The 22,377-nt window shown below is 46.3% G+C and overlaps 1 protein-coding gene and 1 long non-coding RNA gene across 10 annotated transcripts in view; one reads left to right on the forward strand and one right to left on the reverse strand.

The window, feature by feature from the left end:
* The window catches only part of LOC148379200 (uncharacterized), a 164,249-nt gene that overhangs the window by 77,518 nt on the left and 64,354 nt on the right, over positions 1-22,377 (reverse strand). For 5 of the 6 annotated variants that reach the window (XR_015855532.1, XR_015855533.1, XR_015855528.1 and 2 more), the window contains 2 exons: positions 9,084-9,197; positions 8,610-8,663 (listed from right to left, as the gene is read on the reverse strand). This is a non-coding gene — a long non-coding RNA (uncharacterized LOC148379200). The remainder of the gene's footprint in view (positions 1-8,609; positions 8,664-9,083; positions 9,198-22,377) is intronic. The other variant, XR_015855529.1, reaches the window with a different exon arrangement.
* Positions 1-22,377, forward strand: part of tafa5a (TAFA chemokine like family member 5a) — a 61,542-nt gene that overhangs the window by 36,332 nt on the left and 2,833 nt on the right. For all 4 annotated transcript variants that reach the window (XM_088367613.1, XM_088367616.1, XM_088367614.1 and 1 more), the window contains exons 2-4: positions 2,536-2,685; positions 16,537-16,664; positions 20,645-20,821. In XM_088367613.1, the coding sequence (XP_088223739.1) occupies positions 2,536-2,685; positions 16,537-16,664; positions 20,645-20,653 (287 nt within the window). In that variant the 3' untranslated portion in view covers positions 20,654-20,821. The remainder of the gene's footprint in view (positions 1-2,535; positions 2,686-16,536; positions 16,665-20,644; positions 20,822-22,377) is intronic.

Genomic DNA, 22,377 nt, shown 5'->3' on the forward strand with positions numbered 1-22,377 from the left:
CTGTAGTTGAAACACCTTCTGGGGATTGTTAGTTTTAAAGCGTGAGGAATATATCAGACGGCGCACTGTAGCTCACCTAAGTAGAAACGAGCTCTTAAAAATCTTTGATTCCTCGCCGCAATTCTCTGCGGCATGGCGCGTGCTGCAGGTTGACACCCCAGACGGAGAGAATTTGTTTGATTCATGGGGATAAAATCAAAAGTCATCTCTAAGGGACCCGGCGTACATATCAATGGAAATTTCCATCATCTAGCGATGTTGATATTGATGGCCGTGCCGACGAAAACGCGGGGCCGGCTTTAGCGATCGCTCACCTTGGCCTTTCAGCACAGCCACCGGTTCCAAATCTTTTTAATAGCTCTTTAATAGCTGTTTTCTTCTTGTTGTTTGTTTTTGAAGTGACAAATCACCTCTCATGAGCTTCAGTGTCTCCGGCCATCCTTAAATCTTTCTACCCAGGGCCACCATCAGCTCTAGATTTCATCATTACTTTGATTCATGACCACGTGCGGGTGACACGGACGTGTCACGGCGAGAACTTTTGGGCGGATATGACTAAACACGAGTGCGTTTCTATTACGGCTGGGCGATGTGGCCTTAAAATGAAAACCTCACATTTTTCTCCCATCAATCATTTGTTTGGGAATTGGACTTCACTTTGCACACTGACCTTTTATTTTTTTTCATCTTGCACTCAACAAATATATTTTAAAAAAGAAACGAAAAAAGTCACATTGAAATGAAACTCCACAAGAGTTGTTAAATGTTTCTATTTTTGTGGATTCGGATTTAATGGTGACCAAATGAGGCTAATTTGATTGCCGTGGAACGTCAAAACACGCAGATACAGCCATGCCCACACATGTTTGTTTTCATTCCCTTATAGAAGCACTCATGGAAGGACAGAGTGCAACGCGGCATTAAGAGGATATTAATTTAGCTTCGCTGACAGCCGGAGCTCTGACAGCGCCGGCGCAAGGCCTCTTGCTTGATGAAACGTGGGCGAGTAATGAGCTCCTGCGACTCAAGAAAGACAGAACAACAGGGGCGCCGCCGCGACTTCAGACGTCACCGCGGCCTTTGAGTCTTGACACGCCGAAAAAGACATCCAAACAGTCTGGGGGACTTGTCGGTGGGTAGCGGGGAAGTTAAACGTGAAAACGTCGCCGGGGTTTAGATGACAAGTCATTATCCGCCATCAGCCGGAGCGGTTGCGACGAGGAAGGCGGGGGAGGAGGTTAAGTAAACAGGAAAGGGGGCGGTGATGAAGGTGGAGGTGGCGTCTTGATCCCCCAAGACGGCGGTGCCTTTGATTTCGTTGACGTGCATTATTGAACAAAGTGATATCTATCCGCATACTTTCTCACGAGTCTTTGTCACTGCTTCACGTGACTCTCCGATTCGTCTGACCATTTGTGAATTCTTCCAATGCCAAACCTCAAAACAAATATTTAGTAGTTCGGGGTCGATTCTGTTTTTGTGTCAAGCCGGAGTGACTTTTATGCTAATATTTGATTGCTTTTGTGGCACCTCAAAATATGACAAGGACTGACAAAGGCCAAATCGTGTTTTGACAGTTGTACGACTTTTTGAGGTGAACCTCCGCCTCCTGAACTGAAAAATCTTCCCCACTACCTACCGCCGCCCATTTTAACAATTTATCAGGCTTTCAAAGGTAGAAAGTATTGAAAAAAGAAAATCCTTGAGGTTCTCTATCTAGCTATAGCTTGCTATCTTCCTTATTCGACTGTTCAAACTCTTCCGAGCTGTTAGGGGATGTTTATTTATTCAAAATGTTCTCGGGCTCGAGGAATTCAGTCGAAAAGCAGGTGAGGCACTTTAATCTTGCCATTAAAAGTAGCGAGGGAACCCTAATTCGAGAAACTTTCCGCTTTATGCACAGGCGCCGTGTCACGGTCTCGGGCGCCGTGCGCATGAATCCTGATGGATCCTCATTACCCCAGGTGTGACCCCTCGCGGCTCAGTTCATTAAGCCGAGCGGCCGAGTGTCGGCGACTGGAGTCCAGATTTAATCACAACTTCCGCTCTCTTGCCAATCACAATTAGGTCCCGGTAAGCCTCTCCAGCATGGGGCCTCGGGGCTTCCATACACACACAAAGGTTAATTTGCGAGCAGCGAGGGCCTGGCTAAGGAGCCAAAGGTCACCTGATTGAATACATGGAGTGTGGGCGATGGGGGGGGGGGTTGCTCCGGCGCAATTACAAAGTTCATCAGTATTCATGCGGTTCCTTCATGGCTAATGGCTGCATTACCTTCAAAGCGATGCCACCGATTGAACGAAGCTATGGAAAGTCATTTGAGCAGTCCTTGCTATCTTGCCCTTACTAGCATGACAACGCTACATGCTACTACTTGACGACGGCGTGTTACTAGTAGGTTAACTTCCGAACAGTCCGGGTGACGTGACAGAAGGTGTCACGGGATCGTGGCGAAAAGCAGATTGCTGGATCTTGCCCCCGGTGTCCGCTTGCGTGTGTCTGACCTCGCTTCCTGCCGTGTATTGTCGTTCGCAGGCCAGCTGGCGGCGGGGACATGTGAAATTGTGACGCTGGACAGGGACAGCAGCCAACCGCGGCGGACCATCGCCAGGCAGACGGCCCGCTGTGCCTGCAAGAAGGGCCAGATCGCGGGAACCACGAGAGCCAGACCCGCCTGCGTGGATGGTAAGGCGAACGCGCTTGTTCCCGGTTTAACACTAGCAAGAAATGAATTTTGAAGACATTTACATGTCATTCAAGGGCACTGAGGAAGTATCAAGTTCAAACTCTTGAGTATTTCTTAGCTAGCGATATAAAAATTGATATGATTCCAAGGCTAATAGCGGTGCAGTCCTCAAAAAGGAAGAAGTGTCAGTTAAAGGCAAAATCACGTCTTTGGAAAATACAACCTTGCTTTTTCATCTCCTTTTTCTAAATTCGACGGGGCGTTTGACTCCGAGCGCATTAAAAGTCGCCGAAATAGAAGTCGAGCAAACATTCATCCCGAGTAGAAACCTGTCGAATGACACGATGACTCTGCATTTTTTTTTTTGCGACGCTTCCCTCAGCAAGATAGCAGGCGGGTTGGAATTTCATCTCTCCTTGTCATTTTTGGCAACTCTTACGCCGATGAATCAATGCGTCTTCAACATTCGACTTCCTGGTATTGATCAAAGCGCTTGACCGGAATAGGAAAAACATCAAATGTATGCATAGCGACGTCTGCCGCGGACATAAAAGCAAACTTTGCGCACGCTATTTCACGAGGATGCTTGTAATTTACAATTTCCCGCTCGACGATATCGCCTCGCGTCGAAATAAAAACTTTATTGCGGGTTATATTTCAAAATCCCAAGCCTTGTTATTATTGCCATGCAAATGTGCAAGTCTTTTTTGTTCCCAGTTAGAAAGTGAGAGAGAATCAGGGCCGATGACCCGAAAAGCCGCAAATGGGAATTCAATCAGTTCTAATCCACCCGAGTCGTTGAAGGTCTTCTTTTGCCGACACCTCCCTTCGGTCATTCCGGGCTAATCCATAGCCGCCGTATACAAGCTCTTGCCGTTTCCAGGTCACCGTGTCTTAATGGCGACAAAGACGGTCACGTTGAAAAGGAGATTGAGTTTTTTTTTGGAAACCCTCCCTCACTTCGCCCTTGTTTCCGAAGACGACGGCGCCTATCTGCAATTTCCTCCCCTTTTATCTCCGTGCTAGCTTGATGACTTTTGAGTAAGAGTCAGAGCGGGTACGCGGCGACTCTTATCTGGCAGTCACTTGTCAGCTGCGTGTTTGAGCACCCGAAAAGCAAAATGGTGTCATCCATTACGCGAGTAAACAAAGAACCCGCGTAATGGCGAGGTCATTTGAATCCGAGTTTCGACATGTGCCGCTGGGGTGAAATGAGCGGAGCTGTCGCTAGCTAGCGGGCTATGTTTCGCTAACTCCCACCAGCATAACTCGCTTTGTCATCCCTTTCGGGTCAGTGGGAGTCCCTCGCTTTGTGCCACCCGGAAGTACCCCGCCGCCTATTGTTCGCCGGCGATATGAAAAGATCTATTATTCCCTTGCATGAATGCCGAGATTACAGATTAATTGGACCTTCTGCCTTGTAGCGGAAGAACATTTGATTCTTCTGCCTGTCACTGTACGTCACCGACACGGACAAAGCTACATTATTTTTGGAACGCTGCACAGCATCATCTTCCCTACCGCCGGGTTGAAAGCACAGCCTCTTCCAAAGTGTTTTAACGTTCCGAAGGAACTAAGGAATCTCACGTCATCTATTATTGATACGGTCTTTCGGTTCAAAGACTTTTTTTTTTTTTTTGCTCCGTCGTGTGAATGACTGCATGCTCATTTCCATGCAAACGCTAAGATGGTATTACAAGTGTGATCCTCGTCTCTGGCATGTTGTCCGCGGATGGGGCGGTGCTAGAAACAACAGCAGGCCTCCGAGTGACTCTCTCTGGGCTTTTAGACATTACCAGTGCTGCAATCATACTGCATCAAGCCACTGGCTTGATTTGATCCCGGCCGGGGAGGAAGGGGGCCAATGGGCACAGGGGTCTGTTGGGGAAACATGTCATGTCAGCTCTAGCAGCCAGTTAGCAAGCTAGCCACTACCACGGAAATGGAACTATACTCCGGAGGGAGCCGGACTAGAAAAAGATGGTTTGCTGGAGAATGGGTAATGCAAAGCGCGCACTCCCCTCTATGCTGTCTTATGATTCTTGACCCCCCCCCACCCCGCCTTTATTTATTTATTTTAAATCTGTTTTACATTCACGTGCAAGCTGATGGCCGTGGGCTGCGGTCTTGTCGAAGGAGGGGCAAGGGGGGCAGGCAGATGGGTACTGCAGCCCTGAGGTAGACCTCTTCTCCTTTTGCAGCGTGACACAAATTACATGGCGCCTATTTATTTATTTATATATATATATATATTTTTTTTTTAAATACTTTTTTTATATTTATCTATCTAATCTCAACCAAGTCGCACAGCCTGCCGCCTCGACATATTGTCTTGTTGGAAATCCCCCATTTCAGAATTCCAGGTTGCTATTCTATCCAAGCTAGAGGGACAAGATAATCTTTCATTTGCAGAGTGATTGCATTTTCCCCTTTGAAATGCACGCTCGATTGCTTTCTGGTGTTAGCGTGCATGATTTGCTTTAATCCGCGTCTGCTTTTCTTTCCATCCTCATAATTAATCATCGGGCAAAAAAAAAAAAAAAACAGCATTTACCCGCCCCCCCTTCAATTTGCTGCCGATATGTTATAAAATGAAGCAATCTCACTCTTATTATATCAGCGTGGGGTTGCTTGTGATTGCGTCTGCCATTTAGCGTTGAAATGAAGGAGATGTTTGGTGTAGTAGTGGAGAAGTAGATAATAAAACAAGCATAAAGCAGAGGCGACGTTAGAGCATTAGGAAGAAAGTAACACCATTTTAAGCTCCAAATTGATGTCTTTACAAACATCTCATACACTAAAGGGGCAATTTGGCATACATGATAAAATCCTGCTGTCGGAACCTGACGTTAGAGTTGAAATCTGTGTGGCTTTACTTTTGACTTTTTTCAAAAAGAAAATGGGCAGTTTGAAGTTGTAATACCAGTGTTCACCACTAGATGGCAGACTTAAGAATGTCCCAAGACCTCACTACCAGAGAAGTGGAATTTATGAAGAGGTTATCCTGTAACATTTCAATCTAAAAAGTCAACATTGCATTTGTCAAAGGCTTTTTTTTTTAATCAGACTCTGGAGGTAAATATTATTTTGAAAGCTTATTTGCTCCTTTTATTCGTTTTGAAAACAGATTGGACACGTCGGGAATGTTAAAATGAAGGGAGTAAAAAACTATTTTTTTGTACATGTGTTTGTCGGGGATAATTTATTATTGCGTGAGCTTGTAGCAGAGTTTGGAAGCGGCTTTGAGAGAGAACGAGAACAAACCGCACTCCCAAATGAGCATCTCAAATCCCTTTTTCTATTTGTTTGCATTGTGTTAATATGAGCGCAGATCTCTCGCACTCTCTCTCGCTCTCCCAGCAGAGTAGCTGCTATGAAATTAGTTTCTTTGTGGGTTTACACAGACGCAAAGAGAAACACTGAGCTGGTTTGTGTTTTGGATTATGACAAGCATGAAAATGCAACAAAAGGATGCTTGTGTCCCCCGCCCCACCCCTATAGGCTGAGAAGCTGCGCGGCGCATATTAGCATAGAAATAAGGCGGCGGCGGCGTTTATTGTAACTTTCCCGACGTTGACGACGCCTCTCTGCCGAACGCTATAATCGGCGAGTTCATGTTACACACTTGTTTGCGATTAAATTCCGTCATGATTTGATGGCTTAATCCAATCGGTGATGACCATTTTTTGTAATTCTAATATAAAAATAAATGATTATAAATAAAATAATAATAATTATACGCGCATACTGACTGTAACTATATCGAACGCCATTTTACGGCCTTTTAAGGAACTTGCATTACTCCGATATCCTTCCAGTCTCGGCCGGCATAAATTTACCAGGTGATGAAGTGGACGCAGGTGCTGGGTGACATCACGGGGTTATTGATGCCCGGCGGTGGCGCACATTGCCGCCCGCGTGTCTTATTTTCATTAATCCATCTTGAACGGCAACAAAGCCGGCTAAATATTCCCGTGGACAGTTTGCCGCTCTTTTTGGGCTTCTTGACGGCGCCATTGTTCCCGAAGCCTCCGCGTGCCATCTAAACGAGCGACGCCGCGGTCCTCATTTCATCGGCGACGACGTTTATTCTTCGAGCTGAGTGCAGTTCTTTGTCGGAAACGAAGCCTGTCAAGTAAGGTGATGAGGCCGAAGCGCTCCCTGTTTCCCAGAAGTCGGCTCACTAGCACTTGAGTGTTTGATGGGCCGTGCTCTCCACCTTGCCGGTCTAATTGGAAGTGAACAGTTCCCCTGCTGTGAGCACACATCCGAGGGGCCGCGTCTGTCCGCTCGCCCGGCCGGCCGACCACGGGCGAAAAACAATTAATTAATAATTACTGCTCGTGCGGGCGCCTCAGGGCCGAAGCGGGGAAGGGCTGGATGGTGTCAAGATTGGGAAGCAAATCGTTTTGGGTTTTCTTTTTTGTTCAGTGCGAGTTCACCTTGCCTGCTCCCTTCTTTTAAACTAAGACTATTTTTTCCCCCCTTTCTGTGAAGTGACAAAGATTGTAACGATAATGCCCGACTCCAACGGCGTACATTGTCGTGGGCTAAAGTAGATAATCTGCGGTTGCCATGGCGATGCCTGACAATATTCTTCTTATCGCAAGGCGGTGTACCTTGAAATTGATGCTAACACGTCGACACACAGCGGCCCATTTCTGTCCCAAAAAGAAAAACGATCGATTGTCTGAATTGAACAAATGAATAGTGACGCACACGCCGTCGTTACAGATTATGGATTGCGCCAGTGTGACTATGTAAGACGTCAAATCTGTCATGGCGGGTCGATACTTCCAGGCATACTGAATACATGTGGCTCGGCATTGTTTTATTTTTTTTCGGTGAGCGATGAATGGACGTAAGGTTCTAGCGTGAAGCGTTCGGTCTGGTCGCCAACATTACAAAATTGTTTATACGGACGGAGGCCTCATTTTCTTATCATAATTCCACCATTAGCTTGTCATCGGATCGCATCTAAGACTTGACTCAGAGCGCCGTGCACACGTCGAAACGTTTCCCCTTCTGGCTGCAATATGCGACAAGACAGCTTGTTCTCCAGTAATTCCATCTTTCGTGTCTTGGCGTTGTCCCATGACGCAGCGAGGAGCGGCGACCCCGCGGGACCGCAAATGGACTTTTATTGCTACTTGTTGACGGAAGGCGGGATGCGGCCGGCCAATCGTCTGTCGAGTTCCGCTCGCCGCAATCGGATTCCACCGCGATGCCGAGGGTTCACTCGCTCACCTGTTCACTCTTTCACAACGCAATAAAAAAATTTTGAGATACTGTTCTCTCGCTACAGCTAAACTATGAGAGTAAATATGAGCAAATTTTTTATTTCCAAAGTGTAAATAACAAATAATCATTTTCAGGCCAATTAGACAATTTCGTACAAAGGTTGCGGCCCATTGCCTCGTGACGTACCATTAGGCGCGCGGCGGCTAATTTTCATGCTAGCGTGGTTGTTACACACGTTGCGCCGTAGACGGGAAGTAATGCGCTTGAAGCTAAATAAAGCGTGCCAGTGATTTTTCTTTATCTATGTTATTAAAGAAGCAGCAGAGCAACAGCCGCACTGCTGCACAGGGGGAAAAAAAAAAAAAAGGAGGCACTCTATTGTGACTGAAATGATAAAATGCATAATTAGGTAGTCAATGTTGTGTTCCGTCTCTTCCCTCCTTGCATTTACCCGCGAGTTGATAGACGCAACCTTGCGCTTCCCCTCCCATTTTAAGAAATGATGTTGTTCATTACCGCAATGCCGTTTTGTCATCGGGGCTCCGGATGGCGCCGCCACGTTTTTTTTTTTTTTTTTTGTCTTTGGTAATTTGCCTTTATTGGTCGGCTTAGCAATTCCGTGTCGGAGCGGCTTGGTTCAATAATGCATGCGTCTGGTTATTGTGCACGTCTGCGAACCCACCTGTAATTGCTGCGCAGCTGGGTGCACTCGGGTGGACGGATGGCGAGCAGAACCCTGAGAGAGAGAGAGAGAGAAAGAGGGTTCATTAAAAAACATGCTCACATCCTGTTAGGAAAAAAAAATCATCGCAACATGTTCAAAAAGAATCATTTGCCATTGAGGGAAATATGTGCTTTTGCTCTCTTACTGGAGATTAATCACGCCTCCATTTTTTTTAGCATAGTTTAGCATCAAGAGTGCAGCAAAAATTAATCTAAGAATATTTACTCATTTATTTATTTACCTATTAATTGTTATTATTATTATTATTTCCTTAATTCATTATTTGCTCCCATTTTCTAGCATAGCTTAGCATCAAGAGTGCAGCAAAAATTAATTTAAGAATTATTTATTTTATTTATTATTTATTTATTTTATGACTATTTCAGTCCAGGGTTTTTTTTTTCCTCTTTCTCTATTTGAGTGTGCTCTTACACAACACAACTGCGGTCAGCCTCCACTTCCATCTAATTGTTCTGCAAAAAGGAGCTTGGTGGTCACTGTTGTCTTTGCCCTTGGCTTGGAGCACCACTGGCTCACCTTGACAGCCTTAAAAGGAAAGAAAAAAAAAAAAGGCCAGGCCGTCTGTTGAGTGTGTGGCAGGCTTGTAAAGAAAAAAAAAAAAAAAATGTGCCTGCGCATTTGTGTTTGCGTGCCCCCGTCTCGCCGTTTCTATAGGAGGACAGGCATCATTATCTCCACCTTTCTCACCGTCTTGTCCCTGGGAGACTTTTAATCTTCCCATAAAAAAAAAAAAAGAATCAAATCAGATGAATGATAGAACCCAGCACCCCTCCCTCTCCTCCCGTGCATCTTGCAGCCGCACTGGGGCAATTTTTATAAGAGCCTGTTATGGAGCCGCACATGGCCAAAATAATATTAGCGTGGTGGCGACAGGCACGTGAAGGCCAGATGAATCCGGGATAAAAATAAAAAGGCAAATGAATACAAATGGGGTCTCCTTCACCTAGAGGGGCGAATAAATCACACGTGCTCTAATGCAGTCGGCTCGCTCGCCCCCTCTCCCTCTTCTTGCCTCTCCATCTCACTTCATCAGATTAACTTTGTGTCCTTCTCTATTAATAATACACTCGCAGAGGTGAGCCGAGCTATTTACCGGAGACGCCGGTGTCAACATGTCACGGCGGCACGGCCGTTTGAAATTTGGTGCGCGGCTTGGAGGCAACACCGAACGAATGGTTTCGTCGGAACGGGAGTCGGCCGGAATGATGCGAGGGCGCCGGAGGAACTGATAGATGTTAAGACGTGCGGGGGTGAAGGTTCACGTCAGGTTGTGTGTGTTTGGATTCCTGCAAATCTCTGCCAGGCTAAAGTGAGGCCAGAGGTTTCGTCAGGCGAGGAACAACACAAAGGTGCGAGCACTTTGAAAAGGGGCAAAGGTGGCTCAAATGTGTCGGATAGTTTTCGACTCCATTTTCTCGTCGGGATTGTCTTTTTTACGAGGGCTCGACAGGTGTTTGGAAATCAAAATAATTCATGCAGAAGTGAAGGTCCTTGGGAGAATTGCGGCAAATAAACACAATGCACATTGGTTTTACAAAAATGGGTGAGGTAGAGTGAGGACTCATTTTTGTGATATGTGCAAAGAGAGCGGCGGTCCCGCGAGAGACGCCGCCATCTCCCGAGACAGGACAAAGTCAATACGGGCGGTTACACCGAGCCCGCGGGGAGCAGGCCACCAGAGGCCTGACTTATAGCGTCGGAGGAAGGAGAGTTTATTCCGTGTGTGGATGAAAGCGAGGGAAGGTGAGCTACAGAGTTGCACATTGGGCAATAATACAAAGACAAATATCGGATTGAAGGTGAATAAAAGTTGGATTCGTCCGCTTTACTGTTTAGTTTCCCTTAATGTGCGGCAATGCGCCTCCTAATCCGATGATGGAAATTTCCAAAAAGACGACCCGTCCGTTGAGACGGCGCTTTATAATCCGGTTTGCCGAAAAAAAAAGACGTAGTAATTTGGGATTCCCACCAGTTATGTTATAATGCCTCTCTTTGCATTTCTAGTCAGACGCTGCTATTTTTAAAACGTGCATGTTTTTAAACCGGCATATTTATCACGACCCTGAAAGTCTCTTCCTTCTACTAATGGCTGTTGGTCCCTCACGGCTCTGCTCTTGTGTGCCCTAAAATAGCACTTGGCCACTCAGAAACGCTCGAGTTTGGCTGATTCACTCTGAGTGGCCGCTTATCTGCCATTCATCTACGCTGGGGAAAAAAACAAAACAAAAAAACCATCAACACTACTTGTTCCCCCACTTTACCTTTTCACTGGCGTCAGTACGCATTACAAAAACGTGGATTATTATCAGACTTTTGGCTCTGACCAGCAGTTGGTGTGCATTAAAAGTTTAGAAAAAAAAAAATGGAACACAATAAATCGGGAAGATGGGCCAACCCTCCCGTGAGCCGTATTTGGGGGGGCTACCTGTAAATTTGTCCGGGGACAGAGCGGCACAAGGTATAATCCACCTGCCAGCGCCGTTCAGCATCAGCGGCCATGTGGCAGAAACATTCGGGCCCTTCTTCCACTTAACTACAAAACAGCATCAGTGCAGAACCGCAGAAAGCGCTCACCCCCTCCCCCTCCCACTCGACACCCACTCCTTCCTTTCACTACAGATGTGTCAATGAAAAAGCCGGAAAGGACAAGAAAAAGCGCTCGCAAAACCCGCCGGCACTGGTAAAAATCCCAAACATTAAGAAATGTAACTGCTTATATTTTGCGATATGGAGGTGATTGAATAATAAAAAAAAAAAATTGAGGGATGAGCCAAGCGAGGTTGATTAAAAATGCTGGCAAGGAATGAAAAACTGGAGACCCCCCCGGAGGGAGAACAAAGAATGATTGGTTCATTTGGATTGGGAAAAGTGCATCTCTCCCAAAAGCTGCTTCCTTCCAACGTTAATGACAAATGAGCTATCGATTTTGTTGTTTACAATCCAGGGTTCAGATTGCCCCCCCCTCCCCCCTCCCCCCTCCCCCCTCCCCTTCAGTGCACATGACGGACCTCAGAATAGCTGCCTTGCCAACTGACAACATTGTTTACCTCAAGCTCGCCAACTAAAACTTAAAAACCCGCTTAGACAGCGACGACGGAGAACCGTGGGCGAAGCTTCCGTGGCAACAAACGTGGGGTTCTTGTTTTCCTGACCTTTGCTATTGATCCACGCGGATCCTTGGAAATGTCAGCCTCTACAAGTCGGCTTACACTACAAAAAGTGCGGTCCGCAAGACGCGGGAATATACCAGGAAGACGATGCTAAGTTCAGACGGTTACCAATGACGGGATATTCGTATTACATCGACTTTTTGGGATGATATAGTCGAGACTACCTCGTTCCCCCGCCGACCAAAACAATCACTGAGCAATTTCAGTCCTGTCCAATGCATCAAAAGTATAAGTGGAAAAGTTTTGGCATTGAGTTTTCGCAGGTTTGTTTTTTAAAGACCATAAAAATAAATCACGCAGGGAGATTTTGATGGGTTACGCTGCACTTTTTCTGGCGAGGAGTTGCGGAGGAGTGCGAAATAGAGGGCTTCCTGCTACGAGAAAACACGATGGCGGCAAAGGATGGAGAGGAGGTCACGGTTCGGACGAGGAAAGGTGTTCGCCCCGTCATTACTCTAAATATATAACTCGCCTTCCATAACTCTGCTTCGGTTATCGGTCACGGGAGGTTTTGGGACTGACTTGTCCGGGTCCAGATTGGGTGATTGGGTTCTGCCCTCTGCTATCATTCATTGTTGATAGGAGACAAGTGCAATTCCCTTAGAAATGTCATGTGAGAAGTCTAAGAAAGAAATCAGTCGTAGTAATGGAGTACAGGAACAGGTACGGTGGGGCGCGCTGACCTGATAACAAGCACTAAAGATATTTTCAGCAAAACCTGCCATAAGCTGCCTTGGATATAAACACAGATGATTGTGGTCTTATCGTCTTCGGGGACGGTTCGCCGGCAAATTACTATTCACGCCGTATTGCAGTTTCACTTAATTGGAATTTGTTTAGCACAATTTATAAGGGTGGGGAAAAAGGGAATAAACAGATTTATCGGTGGACGGGCCTCAGCCAAGTAAAGGTTATGCATAATTTAAGGCGGATTAGTTTGGATGTAGAGGTGGAGAAGGCTAAGCGGACAATATTAGGGAGGCAAACTCTTGAAAGGCAGAGACACGTGCGAGCAAAATCCTCCGTGAGTACGCCCATCATCGGCGAATCATTAGGCCTGCGGGCGACGACGGAGAATGATGTTTTCGTTCAACCTTAAGTATGTCAGCGTGTCATTTGCCATCATCCTCAAATGAGTCGCCTTCATTACCGTCGCACGCATCATGGGATTGCCGTCGCACGATGCGTTTGATGCCTAATCAAACAGATTGAGTCTCGATTTAGTTTAGTTTTACGTTTCGTTTTAGGTTTAGGGTTAGGTTTAGGGGCAGGTTTAGGGTAAGGGTAGGATTTAGTAACCCTAAAGGGTTAGGTTTAGGGATAGGGATAGGGTTAGGGTTAGGTTTAGGGATAGGTTTCATTTTATTATATTCTATTTATCGTTTTATTTACAAAAATGCACTTTTATTTCCATTCTAATTTCCACGGTGGAATATGTAGCGCCATGTCCGACGAGGTCGCTATTACGTCGCCCGTAGATCCAAAAGCGCCATGTCAAGAGTGCACCACTCGGTGCTGATGCGGCGCCGTCTCTGCAGACACTGGTGTTAAATGATCCCATTTCCCACATGTACTTGTTCACGCTGACATTTCCTCCTCTGGCTCACCGAGCCGCCGGGCCTCCGCTTCGCGTGTGCGCAAAATGCGCCCGTCAACAAATCAGGGGGGTTAGTGTTGTCGCTCAGCTGTGTGGAAATGTCAGCGCGCATCTGCAACGGAACGATATCGCCGCTACCTGATGGTCACCGCGCACATACGCACGGGTGGAAAATAAACACCTGCCTGAAGCAATGTCACGCCACACAAACTGCCGGTTACCAAACCACAATGGCGTCGCACCAAAAAAAATAGCTAAATAATAAGCCAAAGATCGAACTGTGCGTACCGCGTGTACCGAGACTCCTTGTTCTCTCCCGCTCTTTATTGGTCTTTGTCGTTGGCGTGAAATGAAGTTAGCGCCTCCCTTGTTGACTGCGAAGAAGGAAGCGTGAGGAACGACTTGCCGACGACTTTGCCTTGTCCTTGCCAGGCGGTAAAAAAAAGAAAAAAACTTTTGGACGGTATGATAAATCTGCGCCGCTACAGCACAAATCTGTGCCGCAGGGAATTATCTGATTTCACTCAATCGGGCTGAAAATGATCTATTTACGACAAATCGTGATATTTTTTCAGTTTAGATTGGCTCGGGCTAAAATTTAACTTGAACAAGCAATGCCAGTTAAAAAAGTTGATCGTGTGACAGAAAACTTTGGAGGAATGGAATCAAAACAGTTCGGGAAGACTGAAGACGACATCCGTCGGTTAGCATCGGTGCTGCCTGCCCAGTCAGAAGAGTCCATGCAAATTATTCTGGATTCTCCATATGGTTTGTTGATGTTTATCACTTGCTCAGGCAGAGCCGAGTGCGAATAAATTGCCAATTTTCAACCAATAAAAGGAGAATGATGGGAGGGAGCAGGCGTCTCTTTTGTGTGCTTCTGCTTCTGCTTGCTTGCTTCCATGTACCGCTGGGACATTTTACTCTTACAGTAGGATGAGGAGCCCGGGGAGAAAAAGAAAAAATCCTGGCAGATTCATCGCACTTCAGGTGAAATGAAGACACAGTGAATTGGCTTAAAAGGTTATTTGACTCGTCTGAGTTTGAGCAACATGGCGGCGCATTAGTGAGGAGGAGGAAGAGGAGGAGGAGGTGTGCGGGAGTGAATTGATGAAGAGTGAGGAGAAGAAAACACACACACACACAAGGATGCTTATTTGTATGCGCCAGCTCCAATTTACAAGCAGCTCATCGCAGGAGGGGAATGATGAATAATGTTGATTTGATGCTGCTGCTCTGCGCTAACCAATACGAGTGGCAGAAACTGCAACCTTGAAGCAATCATGGCTTCAATAAACCCATACATGCAAATATTGCCTTGTAGTCATTTCGACGGTGTGACTTTTATTTTTTTTCCATGCATAGAAAGGTGTTGCGGAAATGGCGCATTATTTAAATGGACTTGGTAGAAAAGTGTGCTACCCTCAGGAGTGCATCATTGCACATGTGCTAGCCTAGCCTAGCCTGTCCTATCACCTTGAGATACAAGTGTAATATATTTTAGGACTATGGTCGTAACTCAAAACAGCTTTATCGCAAATCAAGGAATGAAGGTGCGATCCCCAACAAAGATGTTGCTCACCTGCTTGGTTCACAACCAATCTGTCCCCTTTCTAATTATCAAAACGCTTCATCTTGGAGTGGGGCGCCGCATACATCACGCGAGATCAGATCTGTCGCCCCCCCTCCCTCACCTTCCCCTTTGCACACGGCCCATCTTTCACCGCCTTGGCATGGGATGAGACGGAATTTATTAGACCAAGATGCTGGCTGTTGACACGAGTGTGAGCGACCATTTGGTGGGGAGATAAACGCCCCGACGGAGGTTTTAATAATATGAAACCTTCTTTTAGGCACCGCAGAGCAAATTGCTAAATTGCTAACACCGCCTGTCCCTTGTAAACTACTACAGTGCATATTTAAACGAAAATATTTCCAAATTGATATATTTCGCAGCATTTCAGTTCAATATTCACTTCCTCGAATCACTTATCTATTTTGTCATTACACGGGTGCGTAGCTATGGCAACCGCCTGGTGGGGGGAAAAAAAAAAACAACTGAGTGAGAACACATAAGCGCCCAGCACGACATCGGTGTCGGTTGCCCCCCGCGGCACTGAATGGATCGATCGCTTTTTTTCAAATGATTCAAACTGCTCTTCCGTGTCAGTGTGCCAGAGTGAATCACTCATCACACTTTGTTTTTTTTCCCCAGCACCTTTAAAGTTGCCAACAGGAGCAATTAAGGCTACTCGGGCTTTATTTTGGATGTGCGGCTATTGCTCGACTTTCTTTGCCATCTCTGCGGGGGGTTAAAATGAAGTGTAAAAGCGGATCTTAGTTCATGACGTCCAATTTCACTTTCAATTCATCCTTTTCTCCGCTCAAATTTGCCATTAGACGCGGTGGTGCTTTTGTGTGCCGCTAAGAAAAGATGTTTGTCCTTGTCTTTTTGACTTCAAAGTGCTCTTAGGTTTTTTTTTTTCGAATGTTTTGAAAAAAGGTTTCAAAAGGGCTGATGTGCTTTTTGTCGTTTGTACAGCGACATTTTGAACTTTGGAGGAATTTCTTTAATTCGTATTATGTGCCCCAAAATAAAATAAAAATCATATATTTCTCATTTCATCTACTATAGACGAACATACAATTTTTCTTGCACCAATTTGGAGCAGGTTATAATTTCCACGATGTGCAGCGGAATTAGAGGAATGGCATAATGACGCTTAAGTTGCGCAATTTGGTGTGCAGCTCTGTTATTTGTTGTCTTTCTATTGAATGCATTGAGCTCTCCTTCAGCCTGATTGCGGCCATCTTGGCCTCATCTCTCACTGTCAGCCCCTCATTTCATATCTTTCAATTGTGTGCGCGCTTCATTGCTCTTCATCTCGTCCAATCGTCGCACCCCCCGCCAACATTTACAGTGGTATGTTTATTTTCAAGTATTTCCCATCCTCTATCTCGCCCTTCCCATCATTTTTCCATCATGTTCAACCCTTACGCATCCCTCCGCTTTTCTCTCTATGCTAATCTTAGGCTGTCTCGCTCACCCCCCCCTCCACCACCACCACTTCAATCGTTCTTTCTATTTTCTCCACAGCCGCCATTGTTCGGAAAAAGCAGTGGTGCGAGATGGTGCCGTGTTTGGACGACGAAGGCTGCGACCTGTTAGTCAATAAATCCGGCTGGACTTGTACGCAGCCCGGAGGCCGAGTCAAGACAACTACGGTAAGCTCAGGCCGCCCCCATCTTCCAAATAAAATCCCTTCAAATGCTTCCTCTTATTCCTTTGTGAACACCAATTAAGGTTCCAGCTTTTCTTACATTTGAGGCCATACAATTTGTGGCTTTGCTTACTAAAATGCTCCGATTATCCTCATCTGGGTTCTTATTTGTCGGCACGTATAATTTTCTTCCCGTGGCGAAATTACCCGCTGTGGCAGAAATGTTTGTGATTGAACAATGATCGCGTGAGCGACAACGCAGGACACCTTTCGGGATAATGACGAGTAGTGAGGAAAGTGGGAGGCACTTTTCTTGTCAATATATGGAAAACGTGAAATTCACACATGCCAATGGGAAAATATTCTGTTCTTTTTCCACTTCTTTCACACGGAAACGCTAGCCGGCTAGCTTATCTACAAACGTGGAACGGGCGAAGGCCGAGGCCCGCCGGGGCATCATTAAATCATAATTTAGTCATCAAGTGACTCACTTGTTTACGCCGCACCGCTGAGAGTTAACTCCGACCACGAATGTACCTGATCGCCGTCGGCCGCGGTGACAGCCGCCCGATGTTTCGCCAACAAAGTCGTTTGTTATCCGGGCAGGCAAAGATAGCCCCGCACATATCTGCGTCCATTTTTTATATTTGACAGAGTCCGCACGTGAGTACGGAAACGCTAGCGCACGGATACGTTTCGGCCTACTTGTACTTTTCATATCCCGCTCGAAGACGTCAGTCATCGGGGGGGGGGGATGACAGGTATTTCCCGCTCGGCTCATTGGCCGCTTTAAGCCCGCCGACAGCTCGTCAAGCGGCCGGACGGCCGCGCGCACTCGACTGTCCCCAGTTGGCCGTGAATGTTTAAGCGGCTTTCGCTGTCAGGGATTTTAGTAGTTGGCAGCAGGCAGTCATGGGTCACCGTTTAAAATTCCTTTCAAAATATGAATCCGTGTCAGGGACGAAACGGACGACGAGGAAAGTCGGGTGAATGTTTGATTTTTCCCCAACTACCCATTAAAGGGGCATCAAAGCTAAGTTTCAGACAGGGGGGGAGAATCTGAAAATCATCCACCGCCGTGTTTCTTTCAGACTCTTTGATAGAATAACATGCAAAAGCATTTACTTCATTTGAACAAATGCCCTTTTCCCCGAGGCCTTTTCCGACTATAAGCCCACACTGGCCCCGTATGTGGACGCTGCCGGAGGCTGAATGCGCCTCGTGCACGCTCCGCTGAGCATGTCCGACCTGTCCGTCAGGTGTTTGTGTGAAAACATCAATGCGGACAAGCGGGCTCATCCCTGAGGGGGGTCGTATGACGAAGCCGATCTGACTCAGCCCCCCAAGCCCTATAAAGGGCTATTTTGGATAAATGTCAGGAAGCAGTTTGCGTGTCTTGATTGACCAAACATATTCTCCATCTGTTAAATAATAGCTTGCGTGCATTTGTTTCTTTCACGTCAGGCTCCGCCCCCCCTCCCACCCGTCACCCCTTCATTCATCTTAGTCTCAAGCTGCTTTGTGTCGGGCCTCTCAATAAAACCACAATATTGATCGTGGTTCAACATGAAGATTGATACCCGCACATGGACCCTGACAGTAAGGCTTTGAACGAGGTTACTTTCACCTGCATTGACTGACGAAAAGGACAAATATCAAACAGAGGCAATCTTGGAAATGTTACGGGTCATAGAATTTTTTGGACTAGACTTTAATGTAGCCTTATTTATAGTAAGGATTGTTATTCCCTATATTCTAAAGCACTCTCCTTTGGCAAATGCCATCTGAGTCGTCATCTTCCGTCCTCGCCTTTGTGAGGCTCTCCCCGGAGAATGCTCAGCATTGTGCCCTCCACGATTTCAGACTGGCAGATGAAACGACACAAGCCTCTCTCTCTCTCTCTTTTTGTCTGTCTCGCTTTCTGCTGCATGGGGGCAACGCCGGGTGCTCAGTGAGATGGAGGCAGAGTGATTGCACCATTAAGAGGAGAAAAAGCAAAATCACCGCAGGTGATTCGGCGGATTTTTGGTGACAGCCTAATAAGACAAACAATGGGGACGAGACAAAAAGCAACGAAAAACCTGCGGTGGCGGTAGAAAAGAAAAAGTATTCGACCTTACTTAAGTTGTTTTTGTTTTTTTGTCGCTCTAAGTGGGCTCTAAGTAAGCACTTTAATCGTCAACACCGGTACGGTATGTAAATGCAGCAACTCAATACGGTTCTGACCTCGTCTTTGTTGGTACAGGTTCATTGTCGAATGTTAACTCGGAAAGTTAGAATCGAGAAAATCATTTCTAAGCTGTCCTTGAAAAGACGGGAGAATCACAGTTGGCCGCTTCAGTGATGGAAATATAAATGAATCCTTCCACTGTTGGAAATGTCCCACGCTAGGAACTCTTAGTGGCAGGTCGAGTCAATACCCAATTTTCCTTCCGCTAAGCATTGTCGAGTGCTGCCGATTCCGCCGCACGGAACAGAATCACTGGCACGTTCCGCAGCAGAGAAGCAGCGGCGTGACTGCAATCATGACATTTTCACCTCTCAGGGGAAAGAGAAGACGCTCAATACCTCTTTGGGTGGAAACAAACTGGAGCAGAAGATAATCATGCGTCCACAGTGAAGTACAGGTCGACTCGACCTGGTCCAGGCGAGTATTTGACCCTTCACGTGAAGACCGTGGACTTCGACGCATAACCCGGCCGGCCGTCTGCTATTCGGATATTTACGCAGAAATTTATCATCTGCATCTTGGTCTCTCCGTGGAACCGATTGAAGACGATCCTGACGGGATCTCCCCACGCTCCCCCTTCAGTATAGGTTTTGGGTTGGTACCAACTTGTGTAATTGATCCCTCTGGGTATTGCGGGCACATCCGAATTGCGCATTGAACAGAATCACCACGAAGAAGACAGCTGCTTGGTCGCCCCAGACATGGAGAGAGATGGCAAGACAAAGACCCGGTTCTGTTCCCAGCTTGCTTTTAGAGGGAGCCGAGTCAGCGCACCTCACCTTCCATTTGGGGGACTCGGGGAAGACATTAGAGTGTTAGAGAGGGGCAAGAGGGAGATGCACCGAGAATAAAAAAGTGCTGTCTCCTCATGTTCTGGAGAGAGGATTGATGGACTAAGTGGGGAGGATTGCTCAAGTCTCCCATGGCCAGTGAAAAAGTGTGAAGAGCAAATGTTTCCAGCTCAAATTGCCAATCATGGCGTGTTTCAGCCATTTAGTTTTGGCAAAAACAGATAATTGATTTCATAAAGTAGGACGTGATTGATGGCTCGGGCTCGAGCCGCAAGCAGCTTGTCTTTATTCCGACGAGCAGACGGCTGCAAATGAACACAAGGCCGACGGACCATTATGTTCATTGTACAGTAGCTTAATTTTTTGGGAAGTTTCACAAAATGTGAGAGTAATTAGAGAAGCTGAAAGAGACTAAATGTGAGCTGTCTGGAAATACAATCGAAATCAAATTGAGCACTCATAATTTGGAGGTTTAATAAGCGGTCAAGCATTTAAAACAGAATAGGAGGAAAAAAACATCAGTAAGGTATCACAATGAAGACTTTGTCATGTGATTCCTGTCAAGTTTCACGAGTCAAAGTCAAGATGAGTCAATTATTCAGTAAGTTTTCGCTTGCCTCAAGTCCTTAAATTCGTGTAATTCGACTCTCCCGCCGCCGAAGACAAAAACAAAAGCTTATGTTTGAGTTACCACCTGACAATTACACAGCGCACAAGTGAATGCAACGCAAATCAATCTTTTGAGCTACTTCTTTAATTCCCTCCCTTGGCTCCCTTCTCCGAGCGCAATAACTCCCGTAACTATTTTTCTACTCGGCTCGCGACGCTTTTGAAGGCGCTTAAATGTGACACTTTGATAAGCCGGGCTAATAATACAGCGACGCCGCTCAAGAAAAACATCAGCGTTGATTACGTTACATGTTGTTATTTTATCAATGTGATTTTTTTTTTCTATCCCTACAGGCTCTATGACGCGACAGGACTCTCCCTCCACATTGTTGCACTGAGGAGAGCATTGACGACCCCCTTGACAGGAAGCCTGACACCACTCACCACCGCCACCTTAACGCCACTATCACAAGTCCGCCCATTCCCCGGAAGCTAACTATCCTGCGCCGCGGTCCTCGCGGAGGCAGAAAGGTACCAAACTCAAGAATGCCAAAAGTAATCCATCCAAAACTCTTAACAGGAGGGAGATTCATAACTGAAACAACCTGTATTTTGTTTTTTTTGTTGTTGGTTTTGTATTTAGCCCATCAATTCCCACCGTGCGCGTTAAGCTAGGCTAAATCCATACGCGCTCCGATACAAGATGGCTCCATCTGCAGTTCCAGCTTGTTTCCGCTCTTGCTTGGCACGACTTAAGCCTGCGCTGGCGAGCCCTGACTCCGATGGCATCTGTTATTCGGCATAAAAACGAGGCGCCAGACAGGGGCGGATATTAATGCGCTTTACCGCGACGCTGGAGTAGCCACGCGGACATTTTTAACTTACAATGCAATAAAAAAGATTAGGACAAAGTCGTAAAAGTGCCCGTTCGTGTTGAGCTTCAGAAAAGCAGGGTCCTCCACCAGTCAATATTGCTGGCAGTTTTATGATTTGCTTTTAAGAGGAAATCTGATCCTGCTGTTTCTTTCCCAACCAGGCAGCGAGGCCCTCGGTAGATTTGCAGCTAAAAATAGACATTGAAGGAATCCATGCTCAGATACTTGCACAGCCCATCATAGAGCAGATCTGTTTAGCACCAGTTAAGGAAGACTGAAATGCAATTAGAACGACGGGCCCCATAAAGTATCGGATACTTTGTATCGGATATTAGTACACTTGCTCCCCGAGGTCATATTTCGAGAGCGAGCTTTCTAATCGTATAGACATCTGTTTGATGTTCCGAGGAATACCAAAAAAAAAAAGGTTTGATGGTGACATAACTCTGCAGATAGCGGCACGTGGGTTAAGCGTCTGGTGGCGTGCGTGTGAATATTTTTGCTGCTTCGGGCGTGTAACGAGCCATTTCCCACCGCTCATTAACCTGTGGCTTACTGCTAACCTGCTCATGAATATTCATCGGGCCGGCTTCTAACGGGGAGGGAGATGCAACAAGAATGTTACAATGACAAATGAGCAATCAGTGATTTATTATTTTTTATTATTAATTTTATATTTCTTTTTTTTTATTTCTTATTTCTAAATGCATTGACTTCAGTCGGTGTGACGCATTTTCCTTTCATGAGACCCTTAACACGTTTAGCGCGGGTCGGTGTGCGCTGACATTTCCGACGGAGTCGGCCAGAGTACACACGCAGAGGAAATGTCAAGTCTCGGCCATATGTTGACGCGAATTTGCTTTCCGTCCCAGCTGGAGAGTGACTACATACTATGTATTATGAATCGAGTTGTCTTTAGCGCTAACAGATGTGCCTGTGTTCACCTTCACTCCAATGCACAATATGCGTTATGGAGAGTACAACGTATACTTTGCTACACTCGGCTGCGCCTCCAGATAGGAAGACGTACCCTACAAATTCGATGTGCGTGGAATCCAATGTTTTCCTCTTCCTTGGATGAATATCGACATGTATCGAGTGGAATGCCCGCGAGCCAGCGTGCACAAATTAGACATAAACACGGATGGATTATTTACGATCCGTTGCAGCCGGGCACTCTTGGTGATGCCTTAAAGTTTCTCGGTCGGTTTA

The sequence above is a fragment of the Syngnathus floridae genome, chromosome 22 (assembly GCF_059516105.1).
Source record: "Syngnathus floridae isolate MCC-2025c chromosome 22, RoL_Sflo_1.0, whole genome shotgun sequence".
Taxonomy (NCBI): Eukaryota; Metazoa; Chordata; class Actinopteri; order Syngnathiformes; family Syngnathidae; genus Syngnathus; species Syngnathus floridae.